General features: G+C 42.3%; 1 protein-coding gene across 5 annotated transcripts in view; it reads left to right on the top strand.

Annotated features, from left to right (window-relative positions):
• TTC17 (tetratricopeptide repeat domain 17) overlaps nt 1-22,323 on the top strand; it is a 98,374-nt gene that overhangs the window by 4,872 nt on the left and 71,179 nt on the right. For 3 of the 5 annotated variants that reach the window (XR_014790350.1, XM_084851003.1, XM_084850996.1), the window contains exons 2-6: nt 8,893-8,982; nt 12,458-12,627; nt 18,603-18,714; nt 20,593-20,724; nt 21,066-21,175. Coding sequence is in view for 4 of the 5 variants with exons in the window: in XM_084851003.1 (XP_084707129.1) it covers nt 8,893-8,982; nt 12,458-12,627; nt 18,603-18,714; nt 20,593-20,724; nt 21,066-21,175 (614 nt within the window). In the remaining variant the exon portion in view is untranslated. Of the gene's footprint in view, nt 1-8,892; nt 8,983-12,457; nt 12,628-17,764; nt 17,839-18,602; nt 18,715-20,592; nt 20,725-21,065; nt 21,176-22,323 lie in introns of those variants that run through there. The other 2 variants (XM_084851019.1, XM_084851029.1) reach the window with 2 other exon arrangements.

The raw sequence follows: 22,323 nt of genomic DNA, 5'->3' as shown, positions 1-22,323 counted from the left end.
CTTACATGAACATGCCAGGACTTGAACCTGTGACTTTCTGTATGCAGAGCATGTGCATCTCTTCGGGGAATAGAAGAAGGCAGCTCACATAACCAATCTTGTACGACTCCCAAAGCGAAGTTCCCACTGGTGCAAGGTCCTTCCACCCAATTTTGGGTAATAGCCTTCTCCCTCTGCAGCCCAATACAACACAATCCCCACTGTTTCAGCAGCCCCTCACCAATGACCCTCATCATTCTGCCTGTATTTCCTGAAAAGAAGGGACATGTGCATCCAAAGAACATGGCACATGCAAACAGACATTTGCTTTCTGTTTGGCTACAGCAATTTCTGCTGTTGAGATGAGCAGGTCCTAAAACTTTTCAGCTGTGATAAAAGCAGAAAGCAAGGTCTGGTTGTGTGTGTGGTTCTCCCACATTTCCAAATATACACGCTGTTTCTCTAGACTCCACCCATAATTGGGAACTGCCATGAGCTGCCACCTCAAGGAGCAGGCTCCTCTGAGAGCTGGCTTTGTCCAACTGAGGAAGGTGAGAGGTGGGTGAAGTCCTGAGCCAGCATCTCAAGGCACCAGCTCAGTCTGGAGCTGGCTTCACTCCCCCGTTGCCTTGCCTTCTCCAATCAGAAAAAAGCTTCGGGCTTGAGGAGCACTTCTTGAGGGAGCAGCTGAGGCAGGAACCACTCTCCTACCCCTCTCTTTTTTCTGATAGGGTGGGGCCTCAGGGAGGGGCCTTGCTTGAGACCTTCACAGGCCGGATGGGGAGGCCTGTGGGCTGGAGGCTCCCCATCACTGTGTTAGAAAGAGAATATACCATGACTTACCTTGTCTTTTTTTCTAATGTGCTTATAGGTTTAGCCACTTTGTTTGTTGTTTATTCGTTCAGTCGCTTCCGACTCTTCGTGACTTCATGGACCAGCCCACGCCAGAGCTTCGTGTCGGCCGTCGCCACCCCCAGCTCTCCCAAGGTCGAGTCCGTCACCTCCAGAATATCATCCATCCATCTTGCCCTTGGTCGGCCCCTCTTCCTTTTGCCTTCCACTTTCCCTAGCATCAGCATCTTCTCCAGGGTAGCCTGTCTTCCCATTATGTGGCCAAAGTACTTCAGTTTTGCCTTTAATATCATTCCTTCAAGTGAGCAGTGTGGCTTTATTTCCTGGAGTATGGACCTGGTTTGATCTTCTTGCAGTCCAAGGCACTCTCAGAATTTTCCTCCAGCACCACAGTTCAAAAGCATCTATCTTCCTTCGCTCAGCCTTCCTTATGGTCCAGCTCTCGTAGCCATAGGTTACTATGGGGGATACCATTGCTTTAACTATGCGGACCTTTGTTGTCAGTGTGATGTCTCTGCTCTTCACTATTTTATCAAGATTTGTCATTGCTGTCCTCCCAAGAAGTAAACATCTTCTGATTTGCTGGCTGCAGTCAGCGTCTGCAGTAATCTTTGTGCCTAGAAAGACAAAGTCTGTCACTGCCTCCACATTTTCTCCCTCTGTTTGCCAGTGATTAATCAAACTGGTTGCCATAATCTTGGTTTTTTTGAGGTTGAACTGCAACCCAGCTTTTGCACTTTCTTCTTTCACCTTCGTCATGAGGTTCCTCAGCTGCTCCTCCCTTTCAGCCATCAAAGTGGTATCATCTGCATTTCGGAGATTGTTAATGTTTCTTCCAGCAATTTTAACTCCAGCCTTGGCTTCATCAAGCCCAGCGCGTCGCATGAAGTGTTCTGCGTACAGGTTGAATAGGTAGGGTGAGAGTATACAACCCTGACGTACTCTTTTCCCAATCTTAAACCAGTCCGTTGTTCCATGAACTGTTCTTACCGTTGCTACTGGGTCGTTATACAGATTCCTCAGGAGGCAGACAAGATGACTTAGTATCCCCATACCACCAAGAACTTGCCACAATTTGTGATGATCCACACAGCCAAAGGCTTTAGAATAGTCAATCAAACAGAAATAGATGTTTTTCTGAAACTCCCTGGCTTTCTCCATTATCCAGCGGATATTGGCAATTTGGTCTCTAGTTCCTCTGCCTTTTCGAAACCCAGGTTGTACATCTGGCAATTCTCGTTCCATAAATTGCTGGAGTCTACCTTGCAAGATCTTGAGCATTACCTTACTGGCATGTGAAATAAGTGCCACTGTTCGATAGTTGGAATGTTCTTTGGTGCTTCCCTTTTTTGGTATGGGGATATAAGTTGATTTTTTCCAATCTTGTGGCCATTCTTGTGTTTTCCAAATTTGCTGGCATATGGCATGCATCAACTTGACAGCATCATCTCGCAAGATTTTAAACAGTTCGCCTGGGATACCGTCATCTCCTGCTGCCTTGTTATTAGCAATGCTTCTTAAGGCCCATTCAACCTCACTCTTCAGGATGTCTGGCTCTAGCTCATTGACCACACCGTCAAATCTATCCCCGATATTATTATCCTTCCTATACAGATCTTCTGTATATTCTTGCCACCTTTTCTTGATCTCTTCTGTTTCTGTTAGATCCTTGCCATCTTTGTTTTTGATCATACCCATTTTTGCCTGAAATTTACCTCCGAGGTTTCTAATTTTCTGGAAGAGGTCTCTTGTCCTTCCTATTCTATTATCTTCTTCCGCTTCCGCGCATTGCTTGTTTAAAAATAATTCCTTATCTCTTCTGGCTAACCTCTGGAATTTTGCATTTAATTGGGCATTTCTCCCCCTATCACTGTTGCCTTTTGCTTTCCTTCTTTCTTGGGCTACTTCCAGTGTCTCAGCAGACAGCCATGTTGCCTTCTTGGTTGTCTTTTTCTTTGGGACGTTTTTTGTTGCCGCCTCCTGAACAATGTTGTGAACTTCTGTCCATAGTTCTTCCGGACCCTATCTACTAAATCTAGTCCCTTAAATCTATTCTTCACCTCCACTGCATATTCATGAGGAATATTAGTGAGCTCATATCGAACTGATCGTGTGGGTCTTCCCTATTCTCTTTAGTCTGATTCTAAATTGTGCAATAAGAAGTTCGTGATCTGAACTACAATCAGCTCCAGGTCTTGTTTTTACCAACTGCATAGATGTCCGCCACCTTTGGCTACAAAGGATTTGGTCAATCTGATTTCGGTGTCGACCGTCTGGTGAAGTCCATGTATAAAGTCGTCTCTTAGGTTGTTGGAAGAGAGTGTTTGTTATGCACAGTGAGATGTCTTGGCAAAATTCTATCAGCCTGTGTCCTGCTTCATTTTGTTCTCCCAGACCATGCTTGCCTGTAATTCCAGGTGTTGTTTAACTACCCACCTTAGCATTCCAGTCTCCTGTAATGAAAATAACATCTTTTTTTGGCGTACTATCCAGTAGGTGCTGCAGATCCTCATAGAACTGATCTACTTCTGCTTCTTCAACATCTGTGGTTGGAGCGTATATTTGGATCACTGTGATGTTAAATGGCTTACCCTGAATTCGAATTGAGGTCATTCTGTCATTTTTTGGATTGTATCCAAGCACTGCTTTAGCCACTTTATTATTAATTATGAAGGCTACTCCATTTCTTCTGTGGTCCTCTTGTCCACAGTAGTAGATCTGGTGGTCATTTGATGTGAAGTGGCCCATTTCAGTTCACTGACACCCAAAATGTCTATATTTAATCTTGACATCTCCTCAATAACTACATCCAATTTGCCCTGGCTCATAGATCTTACATTCCAGGTTCCCATGGTGTGTTGATCTTTAGAACATCGGATTTGTCGTTCACCACCAGCACCATCAGCTGCTAGCCGTCCTTTCGGCTTTGAGCTAGCTGCGTCATCACATCTGGGGCTAGTTGAACTTATCCTCTGTTCCTCCCCAGTAGCATTTTGACCACCTTCCGACCTGGGAGTCCCATCTTCTGATGGTATACTGACATATCTCTGGTTGTACTGATCCATTTAGTTTTCATGGCAAGAATACTGGGGTGGGATCATATTTAGTCTGACTTCTTTTAGTACAGAGGTTCTCAAATTGTGTGATCCATGGACTGCTGGTGATCCACAAGCTCCATTCAGGTGTTCCATGGAAAGGTTGTGAAATAGTTGATAATGTCGGGGGTGGGGGGAGGACAGACAATGGAGATCTAGGCCACTTTGACCAGGGCTAGGTTATTGAACTTGCTAATTAGGCCTTGACTTAGGCCTGTGATGTTCATAATACAACACAAGTACATTCTACTAGCTTTTCCTTAAAAATTTACTAGTTAAAGGAGCCCTTCTCAGCAGCCTGGTCTAGGGCCTGTGATTTTCATAATATGATACTGGTTTTAACAGTGAAACTTGCTCTGAATGAAAAAAAAGTTATTAAAAATAAGTTGTGCATATGCTTTGATTTGTAGAACAACAACAAAAGTTTGTGGTCTAATGAGACTTTCAGCAATTTTCAAGTGGCCTGCAGAAAAAAAGTTTCATGGCCAATGTTTAATGTATGTGACTATTTCTATGGGTCAGACTAGACATGATTGATTTAGCCACCTTTTTTTCACATGAATATCCTGTTCATATATAAAATAGTAGTTGAGGGAAGGGTCTGGCCTCCACATCAAAGGGGGTACATGGGTAAGGAGAGATAAATCCTCACCTTTTCCCCACCAAATGTAGTGGAGGTGGCCGCACTTTGTATTTATGTCTAAAATGTAGGGTGAAGATCTAATTTTAGTGAAAGGGAATCCACACATGAGAAATTAGCTGAATCCCCTACCTGCCTTTGCTCCCTGTGATGCCCTGCCTTACCTTCCTGGGGCATGCTAGAAAAACGCACGTGTTGCACCCAAACTATGGAATGCACTCCCTCAAGAACTACGATTGGCCTCACTCTCTTGACTTTTAGAAAGGGTGTGAAGATGTATCTTTTCAATTTAGTCTTTTAAATTGTGTAGGGTTTTTTATGTTTTACTGTTTAGTGTTCTTGTAGTTTATTGTTTTAAGTTTTATTTTAAATTGTTCACCTTCTTGTTATTCTGGAGGTTTTATGGTGAAGCAAGGCCTAAAGGCCCTATTACCGCCACCTACTGATGTCAAATTAGCCAGCAGTTTCTGAGTTAACTTTCTGAGCTAAGTTACTGCCAAGCATAAACCGCCAGATGGCAGAGATCACAGAAGACTGAATTTCACAAATCTTAAGGAAAGCACCCAAATCCCCAACAGGAGTTCCCTTATCTTTCAACATACGGGTTCACAATCCCATAGAATATGACAAGTTGTCTCTGATACTCTACAGGTAGCACAAATATCTGAATTCACCTGCCCAGTACTGAATAGATTGCTTTGAACTGCACAGTGTCCAGTTAACACTCAAAAGATACAAACTTGCCAAGCTTGACCAGTCTGATTAAACATTTTAAAGTCTTGCAAATTAGGGCAAAAGGAGAAAACCCTGTGACAAGTACTCTTCCCACTTTTTTTGCCATCTTTGAATACACTCCCATAGCAGGCAGCTCTTAATTTCACTATGAAATAAAGGTACTTGAACATCAATAAAGGTCCTAGTCAAAGCCTGCTTTGCTGAACAATCCACCATTTCATTCCCTGTGATGCCAACATGAGCTGATATCCAACAAAAGCCAGCCCATATGCCCATTAAATGTAATTCTGAGCATAAGGCCCATATTTCCTTTATGTTGTTCTTTGCAATCTACACCACCCGATTGAATAGCTACCAACCCAGAAGAGGAATCGATCAAAACAAGGGCATGGGTTGGACAAATCTCCAAAGTCCATTCTAGTGCCAAAACAGTGGCCACCAATTCAGCTGACATAACCGTGGTCCAGTTGGAAAGGCGTATCTCAAAACCAGGGATACAAAATGCCATGCTAGCACAACCATTCATAGGATCCCTAGAGCCATCTGTATAGATCATACAGCACAAGCTCCACCGAGCATGAATATATTCCAAGGACACTGTTTTAGCAACAATTTGGTGAATTCCCAGGTCACTAATACCTACAACAACCATAGGGGAGATCACATCCAACCAATAGGAATACAATTCCCCATTCTTGGACTAAAACTATTAATCTCTTGATATTTTCTTAACAGATTAAGGACTTGAGCTACATATGGGCTTTTATTTTTAAATTTCTTTGGATCTCCAAACACCCAACAGTCATCAAAAAGATTACTTACGTAAAGGGCCCTCTTGTGGGATACGTAACTTATCCCATGACATAAGATCCAGGAATTCATGATGAAGGTCATTTGGCCATTCTCCACTAGCTCCTTGTAGAACAGTACAAGGAGTGGTAATAAAAGCACCATTAATAATTCTTAATGCCCTTGATGTCTAATTGATGTAACAAAGTGGGAGAAGTGCACCTTCTTGATGGGTTTTTAGCAAATAAAGCAGTATAGAAATATTAATAATAAATCAATCTATTGCTCAAGGCAATTTCCTCCTTAACCCAATTCACTTCTGGTATCTGATCTGGGCAGTATATGTAAACAACAAGTTTCGCTGTTCCACTCTGTCTAGTTTGGCCCTGAGACTACTCTTATCTGGGAGCTATATACTTGTAATGATGCCTTAAAAGATATTATTGCCACATGTAGCACTCTTCTATGGAATTGCACAGCTTACTGTCTCTTTTGCTGGAGTATTTGACCTTCAGTGAGTATAGCACAGCTTTCTTGCACAGAAAGCTACCAGTTCTTGCCTGGAGCTATAGGCAGTCGTGCATACCAGGAAAGCATTCAGTGGTTTTCTCTTGATTACAGTCTGTGATTCTTGGGACCTGTGCTTGGGTGGAGAGAGTCGCTTAGTTCCTCCTTGCAATGTATTACTGCAACACAGTAAACTTCCCTCTTCCACACCATTCATATGTATACATCAGTGTGCTGTTGCCTTTATCCTTGGGGAGAAAAAACTTGCAGTATGTTGCACATTTTTATTTCCAAGTTTGAATCTTCTTACTTGCATGTGTTGTGAGTCATCATGACTTCATAACTTTGCTCAGTTTAAGGCCAGGTGCCATGTCGAGCATGCAGACTCATACCAGCGGAGATTCCTTCATCTTCTTTCTGTTGGTGTGTTTCAGTTAAATGTGCACACCTCCTGTTAGAGTTTCAGTTCTAGCATTGTGTAGACTTCATTCTTTATGTTGTAACTTCCTCTGGAAAGGAATAGTCCACTGATTTACATAATGCTGAGCATCTTAACACAGATTAAGAACACATGGGCAGGGGAACTATATGTGTGCCTTGAATTTTCAGATTAGAAAGCATCATGAAAGATGGAGCAGAAAGGACGCAGGTCTCCTTTGAAATCTGATGGAAGCATATGTATAAAACTTGCATTTCAGGATCTGTTATCTCCCTTAGAACTACGAAGGTCTATAAACAGCTATGGTCGTTATTCTGGCTTGGGCATGCATATTAAATAAAATCATTATACAGTTCTTGTGCCATTAGAATCACTTTAAATATTATTGACTAGTAGATATGTTTTGCAATATAACGTGATTGTGAAAATAGTCTAATAGCTGCAAAATCTTCATGTACAACCATTCAAATGTCTTGAGATATTCAGACCACAGCCAATATTGTCTACCGGATGTAATATTTCTGAGGCTTTCTTACAGTTGACAAAAAACTACTAGTCAATCTGTGATGTCTGTATTGAGCAAGTTTTGACTTCTTACTTAAGTGACCCCAGTAATTTTGCAGCTTTGTGCTAGAGATTTAGGGAGCAATCCTATGGCCGCTAGACAGCCATAGGATATGCTGATTTCTGGGAATTGACCTCAGAGCCCGCGTTCTGAGGTTGGTTCCCGGAAAACCGACTTCCCCCACATCTGCGCTGCCTCCACAACAAGCCAAGATTGCAGCTTGAATATTCAAAATTTAAATAAGCCAAGGTGGGCTACTTTATTGCACAAACCAGCCCTGATTGCAACCGTTATGATCTGATAAATAGTCCTTTTAAAATATGCAGGTAAGGAATGAAGATTAGAGATATTTATCAGTGACAAATCATGTGAGTAAATTGGTCTGAAGTACCTATAACTAGTTATCTGGTTCACCAATTCCTGTATTTGAAAATGTAAGTAGGTGATGTTGGAAGCTCTTATGACCAAGATTTTGAAAGGTATTTAAGGTATTAAGACATGATTCTCCAAGCAAGTGATAAAATAATGACTCCTTGGTTGCAAAAACAACTTGTAAAACAGCTAGTAGGTATGCAGACTGAAACCTACTGAAAGTATGTTTGCATACACTGCTTTCATTGGTGCCTTTTGTGAAACGAGTCTTCCTTTCCCTGCTTCTGGGTTGCAGGCTGCAGCTCATTTAGTGGTTTTCAAGGGTCATTTTTTGTTTGGCCCCTGCTTTCAATGGAAAATTTGATCATAGTATTTCTTCCCCTCTTCCCAGGATTCCCTCCCCTCTTCCCTGAATGTTCCCTAAAGATCTACAGTTGTGAATCTTCACATAGTCATGATGGCTATATATTGTTTAAATTGTTTTTTAAAAAGATGTTACAGGTTTTATGTTATGTTTTGTAAATTTTGTGAACCACTCAGAACTCTGGCTGTTGGGTGATATAGAAATAAATAATAAAATAATATTACTGTTAGTATCGGAGACAGTATGCTTCTCAATACCAGTTGCTGGGGAACATGTGCAGAAAGCTGATGGCTATGTTTACAGTGGGGTTTAAGATCTTGGTTAGTAAATTCACGTTGAGCCACATTTCCCTGTTTTGGACTGGGAACTGTAGCTTAAATTAACAAGAATCAGTGGTCCAAAGCCAGCTCACAAGTGGAATGGGGTTGTGGATACAGCACTCAGTCTGGGCTTGCTACAACGTGACTGAGCAAGCCAGAATTGCTATGTCCAAAAGCCCCCCCCCCCCATTTTTTGGGAAAAATTGTAACACTGGCTCTTTCAACTGTCTTCTAGGTTGACTCACCAATGAACCTGAAACATCCTCATGATTTAGTAATACTAATGAGACAGGAAACAACTGTTAACTACCTCAAAGAGCTGGAGGTGAGGCTGGTATAATGAATTGGTCTTGTTTGAAAACCTGCTTTGTAGGCAGTGAGAAGCATGAAGTACTAGTTTTCCTTGTCAAGTATGTGCATTTGGTGAATTAAAAATATTTATGCTGGAAGCTTAAGTGCTAATCATGTGTCCCTAATGGTTTTATTTACTGTCTACATCAGGTGTACACAACCCTTGGCCACTTCCAGTGTGGCCTGTAGGGACTCCGCCCAGAATTTCCCTTGTTAGCACTAGCTAGAGAAAGCTTGGGATTTTCTCTGAAAGATCAGAGATAAGGGAACTTGCACTAGTGCTAATAAAAGAAACTATTCCCTTATCCCTGATCTCTCCTGAGAGAGAGTGTGCTCGTGCGCCTGTGCGCATACATGTGTGGCCCCTGGCACCCCAGCAGACACCTGATGCAGCCCTTGAGGCCATTAAGTTGTGCACTTTGGGTTTATATGGATACGACTTGCAGCATTAAAAAGTGTCTGTATTTTGCTGTTGGAGCTGTAAATCTTGACTGGGATCCAGTGAACCATGGTTGGATGACTTGGATTCCTGCATTGAGCAGGGGGTTGGACTCGATGGCCTTGTAGGCCCCTTCCAACCCTATTATTCTATGATTCTATGATGGTGAACCCAAAGGGCTTTGGGCTTATTTTTCTTGAACAGCCCCCATCACCCCATTGCAAATTTTCTTTGAAACTGAATGGAGCTGAAGACACAATTTGTGGTCTGGAATGGGAGCCTGGTTTTTCAAAGAAAAAAGTCAAGCATTCCACTGGTCCCTTGCACGAGCTTAAGCAGCTCTTTGGATCCCGATGGATGTCTAAACAATGCTTGCTTTGCAATTTTACTAAGAACATGTATCTGCTACTTGAAATGGTAAATTTACTCTAAAGGCATTGTTTGGGGCGGGGGAATACTTTTCAGTTCTCCTTGATAGTAATAGTTAGCTCCTGTGGTAAACATGGTTTTTATTTTGGTATTCCAGATATCAAACATAGTATCAGGGTCCATGGAAGATCACACTTTCCTATAGCAGCTCCAGCTTATGCACAGTTCTCATCTAAAAAGAGAGGCCTGTCGATATGATTTAGAAATACTAAAGAACCACACTAGTTCTGTGTGCCCATGGAGCCTTTGGTCTTTATTTCTCAAAGAGCAACTCCATACCAGCTGGCAAACTGTTCTTTCTTGTGCATTTTTGATAGAGCTGTGAAGGGACAATCTGATTGTTAAAGAAAGTCCAAAACCCCACTGGCAATTCCCAACCACTTCAGTACGCATAAAATAGCTCTTTCACTCTGATCCCCAAGAATTTTAGGAAATCCAAAATTAGCCCTGTGAACAATTTAGAACCTTACACCTGAAATATCCAGCTTTTAAAATCTATTATCTTGGCTTTGTTTTATGCAATTGATCCTGCATACATACATCACACTAACCTAGTTCACACATAATGCTAACCCGTGGCTTACCCATGGGTTTTGGGTTGTTGTAATGACCTGGTTCACACATAACAACAACCCATTGGTTTAAAATTGCTGGTTTGTTGGGGATGAGCTGGCATGCTGCCCACAGCATTCCTGCGTCTTCCACTTCTACTGCACAACCCATGATCAGATCTGTCATAGGTTGTAAAGCATGATGGCCAAACCTGGACTGCTGGGTTGTTTAGGGGCCAACAACCCAGCGGTTAATCCATGGTTTGTTGTTGGGTTAACTGCTGAGTTGATTAGCCCCTAAACAACCCAGTTGTCCAAGTTTGCCTGTCGTACTCCAAAACCTACGAAGTAGCTAATTGTGGGTTGTGGGGGAAGAGAGGAAGAGGCAGGAGCGCTGCAGGGAGTGCACCAGCTTGGGTATGACAACCCATTGTTCAAATCCTTATGTGCAAACAGGGCCAGTGTGTTAATGCAGTTGTGCTAACAAACCATTGTTTGTTAACCATGATTAACCCAGAAAGAGAACCCATGGTTTGTTGTTGGATTATGAACTCTGGGTTGTTTAAAGCATGGGTTATCATTATGTCTGAACCCAGAAAGGTGGATAGTTCATTGGTTCTTTCTCCAGGCTGCAGAGGTGGCAGGCAAGAGTAGCAAAAAAAAACCCCAGTGCCGGTACTACAATGCCACAAAGGCATGCGGGATACAGGGAGGGAGTGGGCAATGGGGGCAGGAAATCCCAGTTTGCTCAATCATCTGGCAGCCAAATTATGGGATAACTCTGGGTAAGGCAACAGCCAGTGGTATGTGCAAACTGTTTGGGATACAGGGAGGGATTGGACGAAGGAGGAGGGGAACCATTTGGGATACAGGGAGGGAGTGAGCAAAGGAGGACTGTCTGCCAGACAAAGACCTTGTAACAACCCAGAGTATGGGTTGAGTATGGGTTGTTGTTGAATTGTGGGTTGTCATTACATGTGAAACCTGCACTATGGTTTAACTATGGGTTGTTAACCACAAACAAGCAAGGAAGAGAAACCATGCTTCGTTGTTGGGTTATGAACTCTAGGTTGTTCATGGTTAACAAACCATGGTTTGTTAGCGTGGCTGGGTTCACACAACACACCAAACCACGATCCAACAACAACCCATGGTTTAATGACAATCCACACAGAACCTGTACTCTGGCTTGCCATGTTGTGTGAACCAGGTCATAGTTAAACCATAGTGCAGGGTTTGCACTTAACTCACAGTTCACTGACAGCCCATACTCTGTGTTGTTGTAATGTTCAAACCTCTTGAGCCTTCTTCACTAAAGGAATATCTAGCAATCATGATCCTTTACAAAGACTTGCTCACATGGCAGCTATATCCAGTTTGAATAATAGCGGCTATTAATTAATTTTGAGGTGTCCAATCTCATCACTGGAATCTGAGGAAATCTTGGTAAACCACCTGTTGTGTGCTGCTAATTCTCAACATAGATTAAATATTTTTAAGGATATTATAAGACCTGCTGTTAAATGTATCTGGAAAACTGCAAGTCATATCATTGGATCCTGAGAAGCATGACTAAAACTGTGTTAACACAGCAAAGCTTTTCTGCCTACCTATTTTCACTGTTGTCCCATGCACACATGCATATCCCCCTCCCCTCAAATCACTCTTGAGGGCTAGGAAGCCCTTGTAGTAGTTTGCGATGTAGTGCAGGGGGCTGCAGCAGGAGAGCAAAATTAGAAGAAATAGCATGGCTGCATCCCAGACATGCTTTCTGCCCAGACAAGATACCCTTTGGATTGTAGTCATAAAATTCTATATCTATTAATTACAATTAATAGACTCTTTCATATTGGATAAGGATCTAGAGACATATGCCATGTCCCCATTACCCATTTGTTTATGAGAACAAGACATACAAACAAAATTCTCAGGGTGTATAGTTCTAGACACTTGGGATTTTCATAGCAACACGATTTTATGAATATTTGTTATTTGTATCTTCAACAGTATCTTTTTTGTGCATCTTGTAGAAACAATTAGTTGCTCAAAAAATCCATATAGAGGAGAATGAAGACAGAGACACAGGACTGGAACAAAGACATAATAAAGAAGATCCAGATTGCATTAAAGCAAAAGTGCCCTTAGGGGACTTGGATCTCTATGATGGCACGTACATCACCTTGGAGAGCAAAGATATCAGGTAGTGAGATGACTAATTGTACAGGAATTTACAATAGCTCTAATTTCAGGTGGTGGGAAGAGGATTATTTGGGCAATAATGAAGCTTTCTGGATTTCTGGGTAATATTTAAATTGCAGCTGATTTGGGGAGATGGAGGGTGTGTATGTTTTGTTAACAATGAGATGGTTACAGTGAGATTTTTTGAACATATGACATGTATCTCTTAGCTATTAGGACAAAGTGCAGGATCTGTTACATCTTCCCCAACCTACCTAAAGGCCTTTGGGCTTCTGCTGGAATCTTGTGGATTTGAGCTTGAGTGAAAATAATAGGTTACATTATGGTTAGACTCAGTTGAAAGGCTCAGCAAACACAGTAAATCTGTTTAAGCTCTTACCATTTCTAACACCTGGGATTAATAGAAAAAGGGCTTTGGCCTTCCCAGCAGCCTGAAAGATCTATCCAGAAGGTTGTATAAATATGGGATGAAATCCAATTGTGTCCATACACACACACACACACAGCAAATCTGACAGAGTTGCATACGCGAGAGGAGCAGATTTTCCCCTCCCCCATGCCCCCCTCCCTCCAAGTCTGCTCTAGAGAATTCAGGGATTCTATGAAGCAGTCACAATGGGAGGAAAGGACAGTAAAAGTCAGTTGTGTGCATGAAAGTTTGCTCACACATAGGAATAGCAGTTATGTAATTCTCATGTTATTGAAATTCAAAGCAGTAATGTTTTAAAACCCCTTCATGGATCACTGCCTTGTTGTGGTGAAGGGGCTTGCGTAACACAGTGAAGCCATAAGCTATGCAGTGCAGGGCCACCCAAGACGGACAGGTCATGGCGGAGAGTTCTGACAAAATGTGGTCCACTGGAGAAGGAAATGGCAACCCACTCCAGTATTCTTGCCAAAAAAAACCCATGGAACGTATCATAAGGCTAAAAGAGATGACACCGGAAGATGAGCCCCTCAGGTCGGAAGGTGTCCAATATACTACTGGAGAAGAGCAGAGGGAATTTCCAAGTAGCGCCAGAAAAAGTGAAGCGGCTGGGCCAAAGCTGAAAGGACACTCAGCTGTGGATGTGTCTGGTGGTGTATGCTGTAAAGAACAATATTGTAATATAATATATTATTATTGTAATATAATAAAACAATGAATCAAGGTAAGCTGGAGGTGGTCAAACATGAGATGGCAAGATTGAACATCGACATCTTGGGAATCAGCGAACTCAAATGGACAGGCATGGGTGAATTTAATTCAGGTGACCATTATATCTACTACTGTGGGCAAGAATCCCTTAGAAGAAATGGAGTAGCACTCATAGTCAATAAAAGGGTGGGAAAAGCAGAACTGGGGTACAATCTCAAAAACGACAGAATGATCTCAGTACGAATCCAAGGCAAACCATTCAACATCACAGTAACTCAAGTCTATGCCCCAACCACTGATGCCGAAGAAGCTGAGGTTGATTGGTTCTATGAAGACCTACAACACCTTCTAGAACTAATACCAAAACAAGATGTCCTCTTCATCATAGGGGATTGGAATGCTAAAGTAGGAAGTCAAGAAATCACCGGGATAACAGGCAAGCATGGCCTTGGTGTACAAAATGAAGCAGGACAAAGGCTAATAGAGTTCTGTCAAGAGAACACGCTGCTCATAGCAAACACTTTTCCAACAGCACAAGAGGCGACTTTACACATGGACATCACCAGATGGTCAATATCGAAATCAGATTGATTATGTCCTTTGCAGCCAAAGACGGAGGAGCTCTATACAGTCAGTAAAAACAAGACCTGGAGCTGACTGTGGCTCAGATCATGAGCTTCTTGTTGCAAAAGTTCGGCTTAAACTGAAGAATGTAGGGAAAACCACTAAACCATTCAGGTATGACCTAAATCATATCCATTATTAATATACAGTGGAGGTGAGGAATAGATTTAAGGGATTAGATCTGATAGACAGAGTGCCTGAGGAATTATGGACGGAGGTCCGTAACATCGTTCAGGAGGCAGCAACTAAATCCATCCCCAAGAGAAAGAAATGCAAGAAAGCCAAGTGGCTGTCTGATGAGTCTTTACAAGTAGCTGAGGAAAGAAGGGAAGCGAAAAGCAAAGGAGAAAGGGCAAGATATACCCAACTGAATGCAGAGTTCCAGAGAATAGCAAGGAGAGACAAGAAGGCCTTCTTAAATGAACAATGCAAAGAAATCGAGGAAAACAATAGAATGGGAAAGACTAGAGATCTTTTCAAGAAAATCGGAGATCTCAAGGGAACATTTTGTGCAAAGACGGGCAGGTGAGATTAAGAGGAGGTGGAAAGAATACACAGAAGAACTATACAGGAAAGATCTGAATGTCCCTGATAGCCATGATAGTGCGGTCACTGAACTTGAGCCGGACATCCTCGAGAGTGAAGTCAAGTGGGCCTTAGGAAGCATTACTAACAACAAAGCTAGCGGAGATGACAGTATTCTAGCTGAGCTATTTAAATCCTAAAAGATGATGCTGTTAAAGTGCTGCACTCAATATGCCAACACATTTGGAACACTCAACAATGGCCACAAGACTGGAAAAGGTCAGTTTACATTCCAATTCCAAAGAAGGGCGATTCCAAAGAGTGTTCAGACTACCGTACAATTGCGCTCATTTTACATGCCAGCAAGGTGATGCTTAAAATCCTACAAGTTAGGCTTCAGCACTATGTGAACCGAGAACTACCGGAAGTACAAGCTGGGTTCCGAAGAGGCAGAGGAACTAGAGATCAAATCGCCAACATTCACTGGATCATGGAGAAAGCAAGAGAATTCCAGAAAAACGTCTATTTCTGCTTCATTGACTGCGCTAAAGCCTTTGATTGTGTGGATCACAACAAACTGTGGCAAATACTGAAAGAGATGGGAGTACCAGACCACCTTACCTGTCTCCTCAGAAACCTGTATGAGGGTCAAGAAGCAACAGTAAGAACTGGACATGGAACAACCGAGTGGTTCAAAATTGGGAAAGGAGTACGACAAGGCTGCATATTGTCGCCCTGCTTATTTAACTTATATGCAGAATACATGATGAGAAACGCCGGGTTGGATGAATCACAGGTCGGAATTAAGATTGCCGGGAGAATTATCAAGAGCCTCAGATACGCAGACGATACCACCCTAATGGCAGAAAGCGAAGAGGATCTCAAGAGCCTCTTGTTGAGGGTGAAAGTGGAGAGTGCAAAAGCTGGTTTGAAACTCAACATTAAAAAAAACTAAGATCATGGCATCTGGCCCCATCACTCCCTGGCATATGGAAGGGGAAGAAATGGAAGCAGTGACAGATTTTATTTTCTTGGGCTCCAAGATCACCATAGACGGTGACTGTAGCCATGAAAGTAAAAGACGCTTGCTCCTGGGGAGGAAAGTATGGCAAACCTAGACAGCATAGTAAGAAGCAGAGACATCGCCTTGCCAACAAAGGTCCGTCTAATCAAAGCTATGGTTTTCCAGTAGCAACGTATGGCTGTGAGAGCTGGACTATAAGGAATGCTGAGTGCTGAAGAATTGATGCTTTCAAACTGTGGTGCTGGAGAAGACTCTTACGAGTCCCCTGTACTGCAAGGAAGTCAAATCAGTCCATCCTAAAGGAAATCAACACTGCGTGCTCATTGGAAGGACAGATACTGAAGCTGAAGCTCAGATATTTTGGCCACCTAATGCGAAGAGAAAACTGTCTGGAAAAGACCCTGATGCTGGGAAAGATTGAAGGCAAAAGGAGAAGGGGACGGCAGAGGATGAGATGGCTAGATAGCATCACCGACGCAATGAATATGAACTTGAGCACACTCCCGGAGAGAGCGGAGGACAGGAAGGCCTGGCGTGCTATGGTCCATGGGGTCACGAAGAGTCAGACACGACTTAACGACTGAACAACAACAACAACAATGTTTTAAAAACACAATCTGCACTAAAGGTGCTGTGTAAATTGTAAAAAAGCAGCAACTGCTAAAAGCAGTAACATTTAATCTTTCCACCAAAAAAGATCTGGCATCCACTGTAGTCATGTAGATTTTATGGAGATTATGCATTGACTGTTGGCTAAGAATTGTTCCCAAAGTATGCCTTTGTGCTCAATAAGTGTTCTGCCCATGCAGCATATATTCTGTTTTCTTATGAGGTTAAATGGCTATCCTAGCACCTAATGCTAGCTTTATGCTCCCAAAGCTCTGTCTATGCACAAAAGCTTGCACAAAGCTCTGTCTATGGATATATCCATAGATTCCTTTTATCAGAATTTACTAGTAATGCACCAAAAACAAAAAAAACCCTGTGGGGTTAAGATGGTGCTATAGGGAACAGACTGAAATAAGTAGCTAAGGGTGCAATCCTACGGCCACTAGACAGTGTCTAGGCAGCCATAGGATTTTTCAGTTTCCGGGAACTGAGCTCATATCACAGAAACCTCACTACCAGCCCCCTCAGCCTCATAGGCAGCACAGTTTGTCCCCATCTCCGCACTCATAAGACCAGGCAAAAAGGGGGTGTTCCCAGAGGCGGGGAGGGGAGGAGACTGCGGAAGTGTCGTTACGACGCTTCCTGTGCGCCGTCCAGCCTCTCCCCCCCCCCACTCTGGCACACCCCAGTTAAAAGGCTGAAATCGACAGTCTAGCCACAAATGCAGGACAGCCAGACTACGGAGGAGAGGATCCCTTCCATGCTCCGCCCACCCTGCATTGGATAGTCAGCCACCTCCAAGTTTGGAAGTGGCCAACTATCCCCATAGGATTGCGCCCTAAACAATGGGTTGATCCAGAATCTCCCTGCCGTGGATGAAAGGGCTCCTTCTGTCTGCAGAATGCTTCTGATCCAGTGGAGAAAATCCGCGGGGGGGGGGGGATTTTTGTTTCCTCCTCTCTCTACAGTCTTCTATGCCTCCCCCACAAATCTGCTCCAGAGTTGTAGGACCCTCTAGAATAATGGGAAGGCAGTGCTGGTAACTACAAAGATCATATTCTTCCCCTTTTTGCCAGCAGGAGTGTTCTGAGTGGAACTCCCTCAGGGAATGCTCCTGTGAGCAGAAAAGAAGCTGGATCCAACCTGGTGTACTGAGCAGCTATCTTGCATGCTCTCAAACAGACTTGTACAGTCCTCCACAACAATATTTGCTCATCTGTCCTTTCTAGGCATTCCTAAGCTTGGTTAAATTTATTCTTGGTGAATAGGCTTCTTCCAGAAACATGATTAAGGTAGGGATGTCAGAGAAATCCGTCTGGGGGGTGGAGCTCACCGAGCTTTTGTCAGCTTGGCTCCCTGGACTTTGGGTCGTTTCCCCACGAGCTGGCCCAATTCAATCTACATCAAGTCGGGCCAATTTGCGGATTTTCCATCATTGTTTTTTTATTTGTCTAAAATGTACTTTGCACAAATTTTGGCTGCAATTTGTGTAAATTTCTTTTATACATTTTTTTTCAAAAACAGAAAAGTTCCCAAATTTTGGGGAAAGCTGTGTGGCTCTGCCCACAAATGCAAGCCGAGTCAGGTGCTCAGCGGGAGTCCGTCGAGCCCCAAAAGGGCCAGATTTCACAGAAACGGACATCCCTAGATTAAGGATGTGTTTTGGGACTTGATTCCTAAACTTTTTTTCATATCAGTATTTCAAAATCGAGGAGCATGTCTTGATTCTGAGGATTGTTCCTTTTAATTATTTCTTGAGGAAAGGTGTGCTCTTCAGAATACACCACTATGGGATCCTAACTGTGAATAATTGTATGTCTGTATTAGAGGTAGTATATCAGTTTTGGTTTCTAGCCTTAAGTTGTTAACTCAGCAGAAACGCTATTAATGCAGTCTTATCTGATGCATAAAAAAGAGTGCATAGTGTTAGTAGACTTAAATAAAGGAGGGAATATTTATCAGCATTCCTGCATGTCTTAGTTCCAACTATTAGTATTTGTGATCTTTCTTCATTGCAAACAAATATTCTAGCGTTTGCATTGCTTTTTGGTTTTAGCCCTGAAGACTACGTAGACACAAAGTCTCCTTTACCTCCAGAGCTAGAACAGCCAGAATGTACAAAAATTCTAGATCTTCCGTATAGTATTCATGCGTTCCAGCACCTGCGGGTAAGTATTCAATTGTGTAGTCTTCTGCCACTTTGACTCTGGTTTGCCTCTCTTGCTGAGATGACCAACTGAGGTACTCACCCCTACTTTTTCTCTATTCACTTTAAGTATGGAATCTGTTGAGTGAAGTAAATTTGTAGTAAAACTGAAATACTTCTTAAAGCAGCCTTATAAGCTTTGTAGCCACATGAGCTGCACGATATTTTGGAGATGACTCAGAAATGAGGACAAAGCTTTTAGTGGTGATAGGGCTCTAATTCCCTGTTCAACTTTCTGGCCATCCACTATGGCTGCTATTTCATATTGTGTGCGCGCGCGGGCACACACACACACAATTAACAACCTAATCTTGGTCTCCATACACTTCCATCCTCTTCCCCCTTTGTCCTACAAGTTTTTGCCAACATTCTTTTTTTAAAAGTGGATAAAAAATCATGTGGAAAATATGAGGCAACACAAACGCATATATAATGGATTCTGAAGGAGCCACATATGCTTCTTGGTAGTTTTCCTGGTACTTTCAAGACACTATACATATGGTCACTTATGGCAGGTATACATAATCACATACCACCAATGGTAAAGTGTTAATAAAGGATGTGGGTGGGTATCTTCTTTATTGGTAGTGTTAACTCCATATCTCTGCCTTTGAAATGTTCAGGAAAATTAAATCAAGGAAGGTGTAGTTGCACCTGATACATAGTATTGATTAGTCCTACAGATGTGTAACTAATGATAGACTGAAGCATTGGTTGTGGACACATGCTTATATCAATACCAGCAGTGCTATAACATAGTTTAATTGGCTGCATTTATAAAGATAGGGACTCACCTTTCACATGGAGATGCTTTTGCACTATTGTGATATGTGATCATGTCAGTACTCCCATAGTTTGTTACTCCTCTTGATTTCCTTAGCTAAGTTATAACTGCTGAGAAAAAGTAATGTATACGAAGCTGTACATCTAAGGCTTCTAGGCAGAAACCATTTCACTTCTGTGCCTTGTGGTCAAATAGTAACTAGTATGTGTTAAATAATATCAGTACTTTACCATAACATTTGCAATTCATAAATCCCTTCCCTTGAAATATTCAGGGGGGAATGCTCCCAGCTCCTGCATATAGGACTAAGCTTTTAATATCTGCTTTTATGCTGTATATTTTTAGTTTGTTTTATATTCTGTCTTTTGTATGCTTCCCTGTCTGTTTTTTTTTTAATAAAATTGTGTCAGGCCTCCTTAAGAATCATACCTTGAATATATAAAATTTGACAGCTTCTAAAGAAAGCCACAGACATTTCTGCAAATGTAAGCTATTGCATGTCCAGAATTTTTTCAAGGCTCCAGTCATGTGCACACTTACGTAGGAGTAATGTCCTATTGTATTCAGTGAGACTACTTCTGCATATTGTGCAATATATGCAATATACCTGCCTTTTCTAAAATGGTATCTAATGTTTACTTGTAACTTTTGAGATCTTTGGGTAGTATGTGCTAGAATCAGTGGAGTGTGGGGAGAAAGTTGAACATGGTGTACTGGCCAGTTTCTACTGGCCCACCTAATTGCTGCTGAGGTGGACTAGATGGACCTTGATCCTATGCAGCGAGGCACTGCTTATTTTCTTAAGCAAAGGTACATACTCTGGATTCATATATATTAGCTATATCTTAACTATAAAGGAATCCTGAATATACATAGTTGCTCTGTAAATTTAAAACACATTAGTGGGCCACAGGAGTTCTAGGTTTTTTTAAAAAAACAGTCAGCCACAGGGGGGAGAAAGCACTTGCTATGCAAGACTCATATCAGTCCACCTTGGTACTAGAGAACCCCATTGTCCGTGTACAGTCACTGACTCTTTTCCTTCCCTCCACCTAGGGTATCCAAGAAAGAATTAACCTTTCTGTACCTTTGTTACCTAAAGAAGATCCTATATTGACTTACTTATCGAGACGGTTAGGAAGAAGCATAGAGGAGATTGGCCATTGCATTTATGAAGGTCTCATGAAGGTATGACCACATGGATCACCTTGGTGGTGTTCCCCAAATCAGTATGCCCTAGAAGGTATTATACAGCACAGATGTACTTGAACATGATATTTGTAACTTCAGTGCTGTCTGTTTACTAGTTAGGGTAAAACATCCCAGCAGATTAGAGATCTGCTAATAGGATGTATGCAGCGAGCTCATTTTTATTGGAATCCGAGTTTTGACTTCACAGTACTAGTCCTCATAGTTGTCATTTTATTATAAAGACCAAAAAGTGGGAGTGTGTTCAGAACCTGGTTTCGGCATCTAGCTAAAAGCGCAGTCAGCATTTGTTTTTACATTGTGCTTTTTAATCTTTACAGAATTCTTCTTCTTGGGTATTGTATAATATGGCTTCCTTCTATTGGCGAATAAAGAATGAACCATATCAGGTGGTTGAATGTGCCATGCGGGCTCTCCATTTTTCTACAAGGTGAGGCTTTCTCTGACCGGATTCGGACGATCAGCAGAGGAAATGAAACCACAGTGGCTTCTTTTCCTTGCCCCGCATGTGCTGCTTGTGCACCCGCCATTTCCCTGTTGCCCTCACCACATTGCAGTTGCCATGTCCGAACCCGCTGAGGTGCGTGGCGGGGGTGGCTCCCAAACCACCCCGTAGCCCCTGGGGTTGCAGGGTGGTTTGGAAGCCGTCCCCACTGCGCACCTTGCCGGGTTGAGATGACATGACAACTTGCACCGTGGCGAGGGTAATTAGGAGAATGGCAGGCACACAAGCAGCACACGCAGTGCAGGGAAAAGAAGCCACCGTGGCTTCTTTTCCCTGCTGATTGTCCGAACCTGGCCTATGAAACACATAGATAGCTTTACTATTAGCACAATATGCTGTATTGTATCACTGAAAATTTAAGTTAAACAGGAGTGGCAGTTGCTTGGTTCAACTTGCTTAGGTTCAGTAGGCAAATACAGCTGTGTGTTTGAGTTCAGTTCTCATACCTCATAGGTGTTATCTGTAGGCTCTTCCATCTCTTGTCTCCAACCTGTATTAGCCATTTCTGATGTATAATGTTTGGTATGTGCTGTTGGCTAATTTGGACCAAATTACAGTGAATGCAAATTAAGTGCATCTGTGTTTATTGTAATGCTTATACAAAAGTGTGTGGGTATCACTTATGCTAGCTTTGGAATGTTCCCTGTGACTTAGTTATAACTCACTTCACAATATTATTTTTTGGCAAATGTTGTTGAAATGATGGCTAAAACTCATACCTAGCTGATGTGTTTAGCTCTCAAATCTTAGTTTTAGGGCCAAATAAGGACAAAACCAATTTATGCATAATGTTTTCTAACCCAGTGAAAGTATCAGGTGGATTGTTGGGGCTTTAAAAAATAATCCAACAGCCTTACCTATTGCTAATTATTTTCAGCAAGGCATAAAGACAGCACTACAGATGTGTACAGTTTTGGACATAAAGAGCCACTTGATATTCTGTCAGACCAGCAGCTCACCAAGCCTTATGCTGCTGTTCCTAGCAGTTTGTGAGAAATGCATTTTTGCATGGACTCAGGCTGGTAGCTTCCCAGTTCTATCAACTTATTTACTAAATGCTAGAGATCAAACCT

Source organism: Heloderma suspectum, chromosome 1 (assembly GCF_057233095.1).
Source record: "Heloderma suspectum isolate Gila_16-S chromosome 1, 16-S_ref, whole genome shotgun sequence".
In the NCBI taxonomy this organism is placed as follows: Eukaryota; Metazoa; Chordata; class Lepidosauria; order Squamata; family Helodermatidae; genus Heloderma; species Heloderma suspectum.
This window is presented reverse-complemented; position numbering and strand designations above follow the sequence as displayed.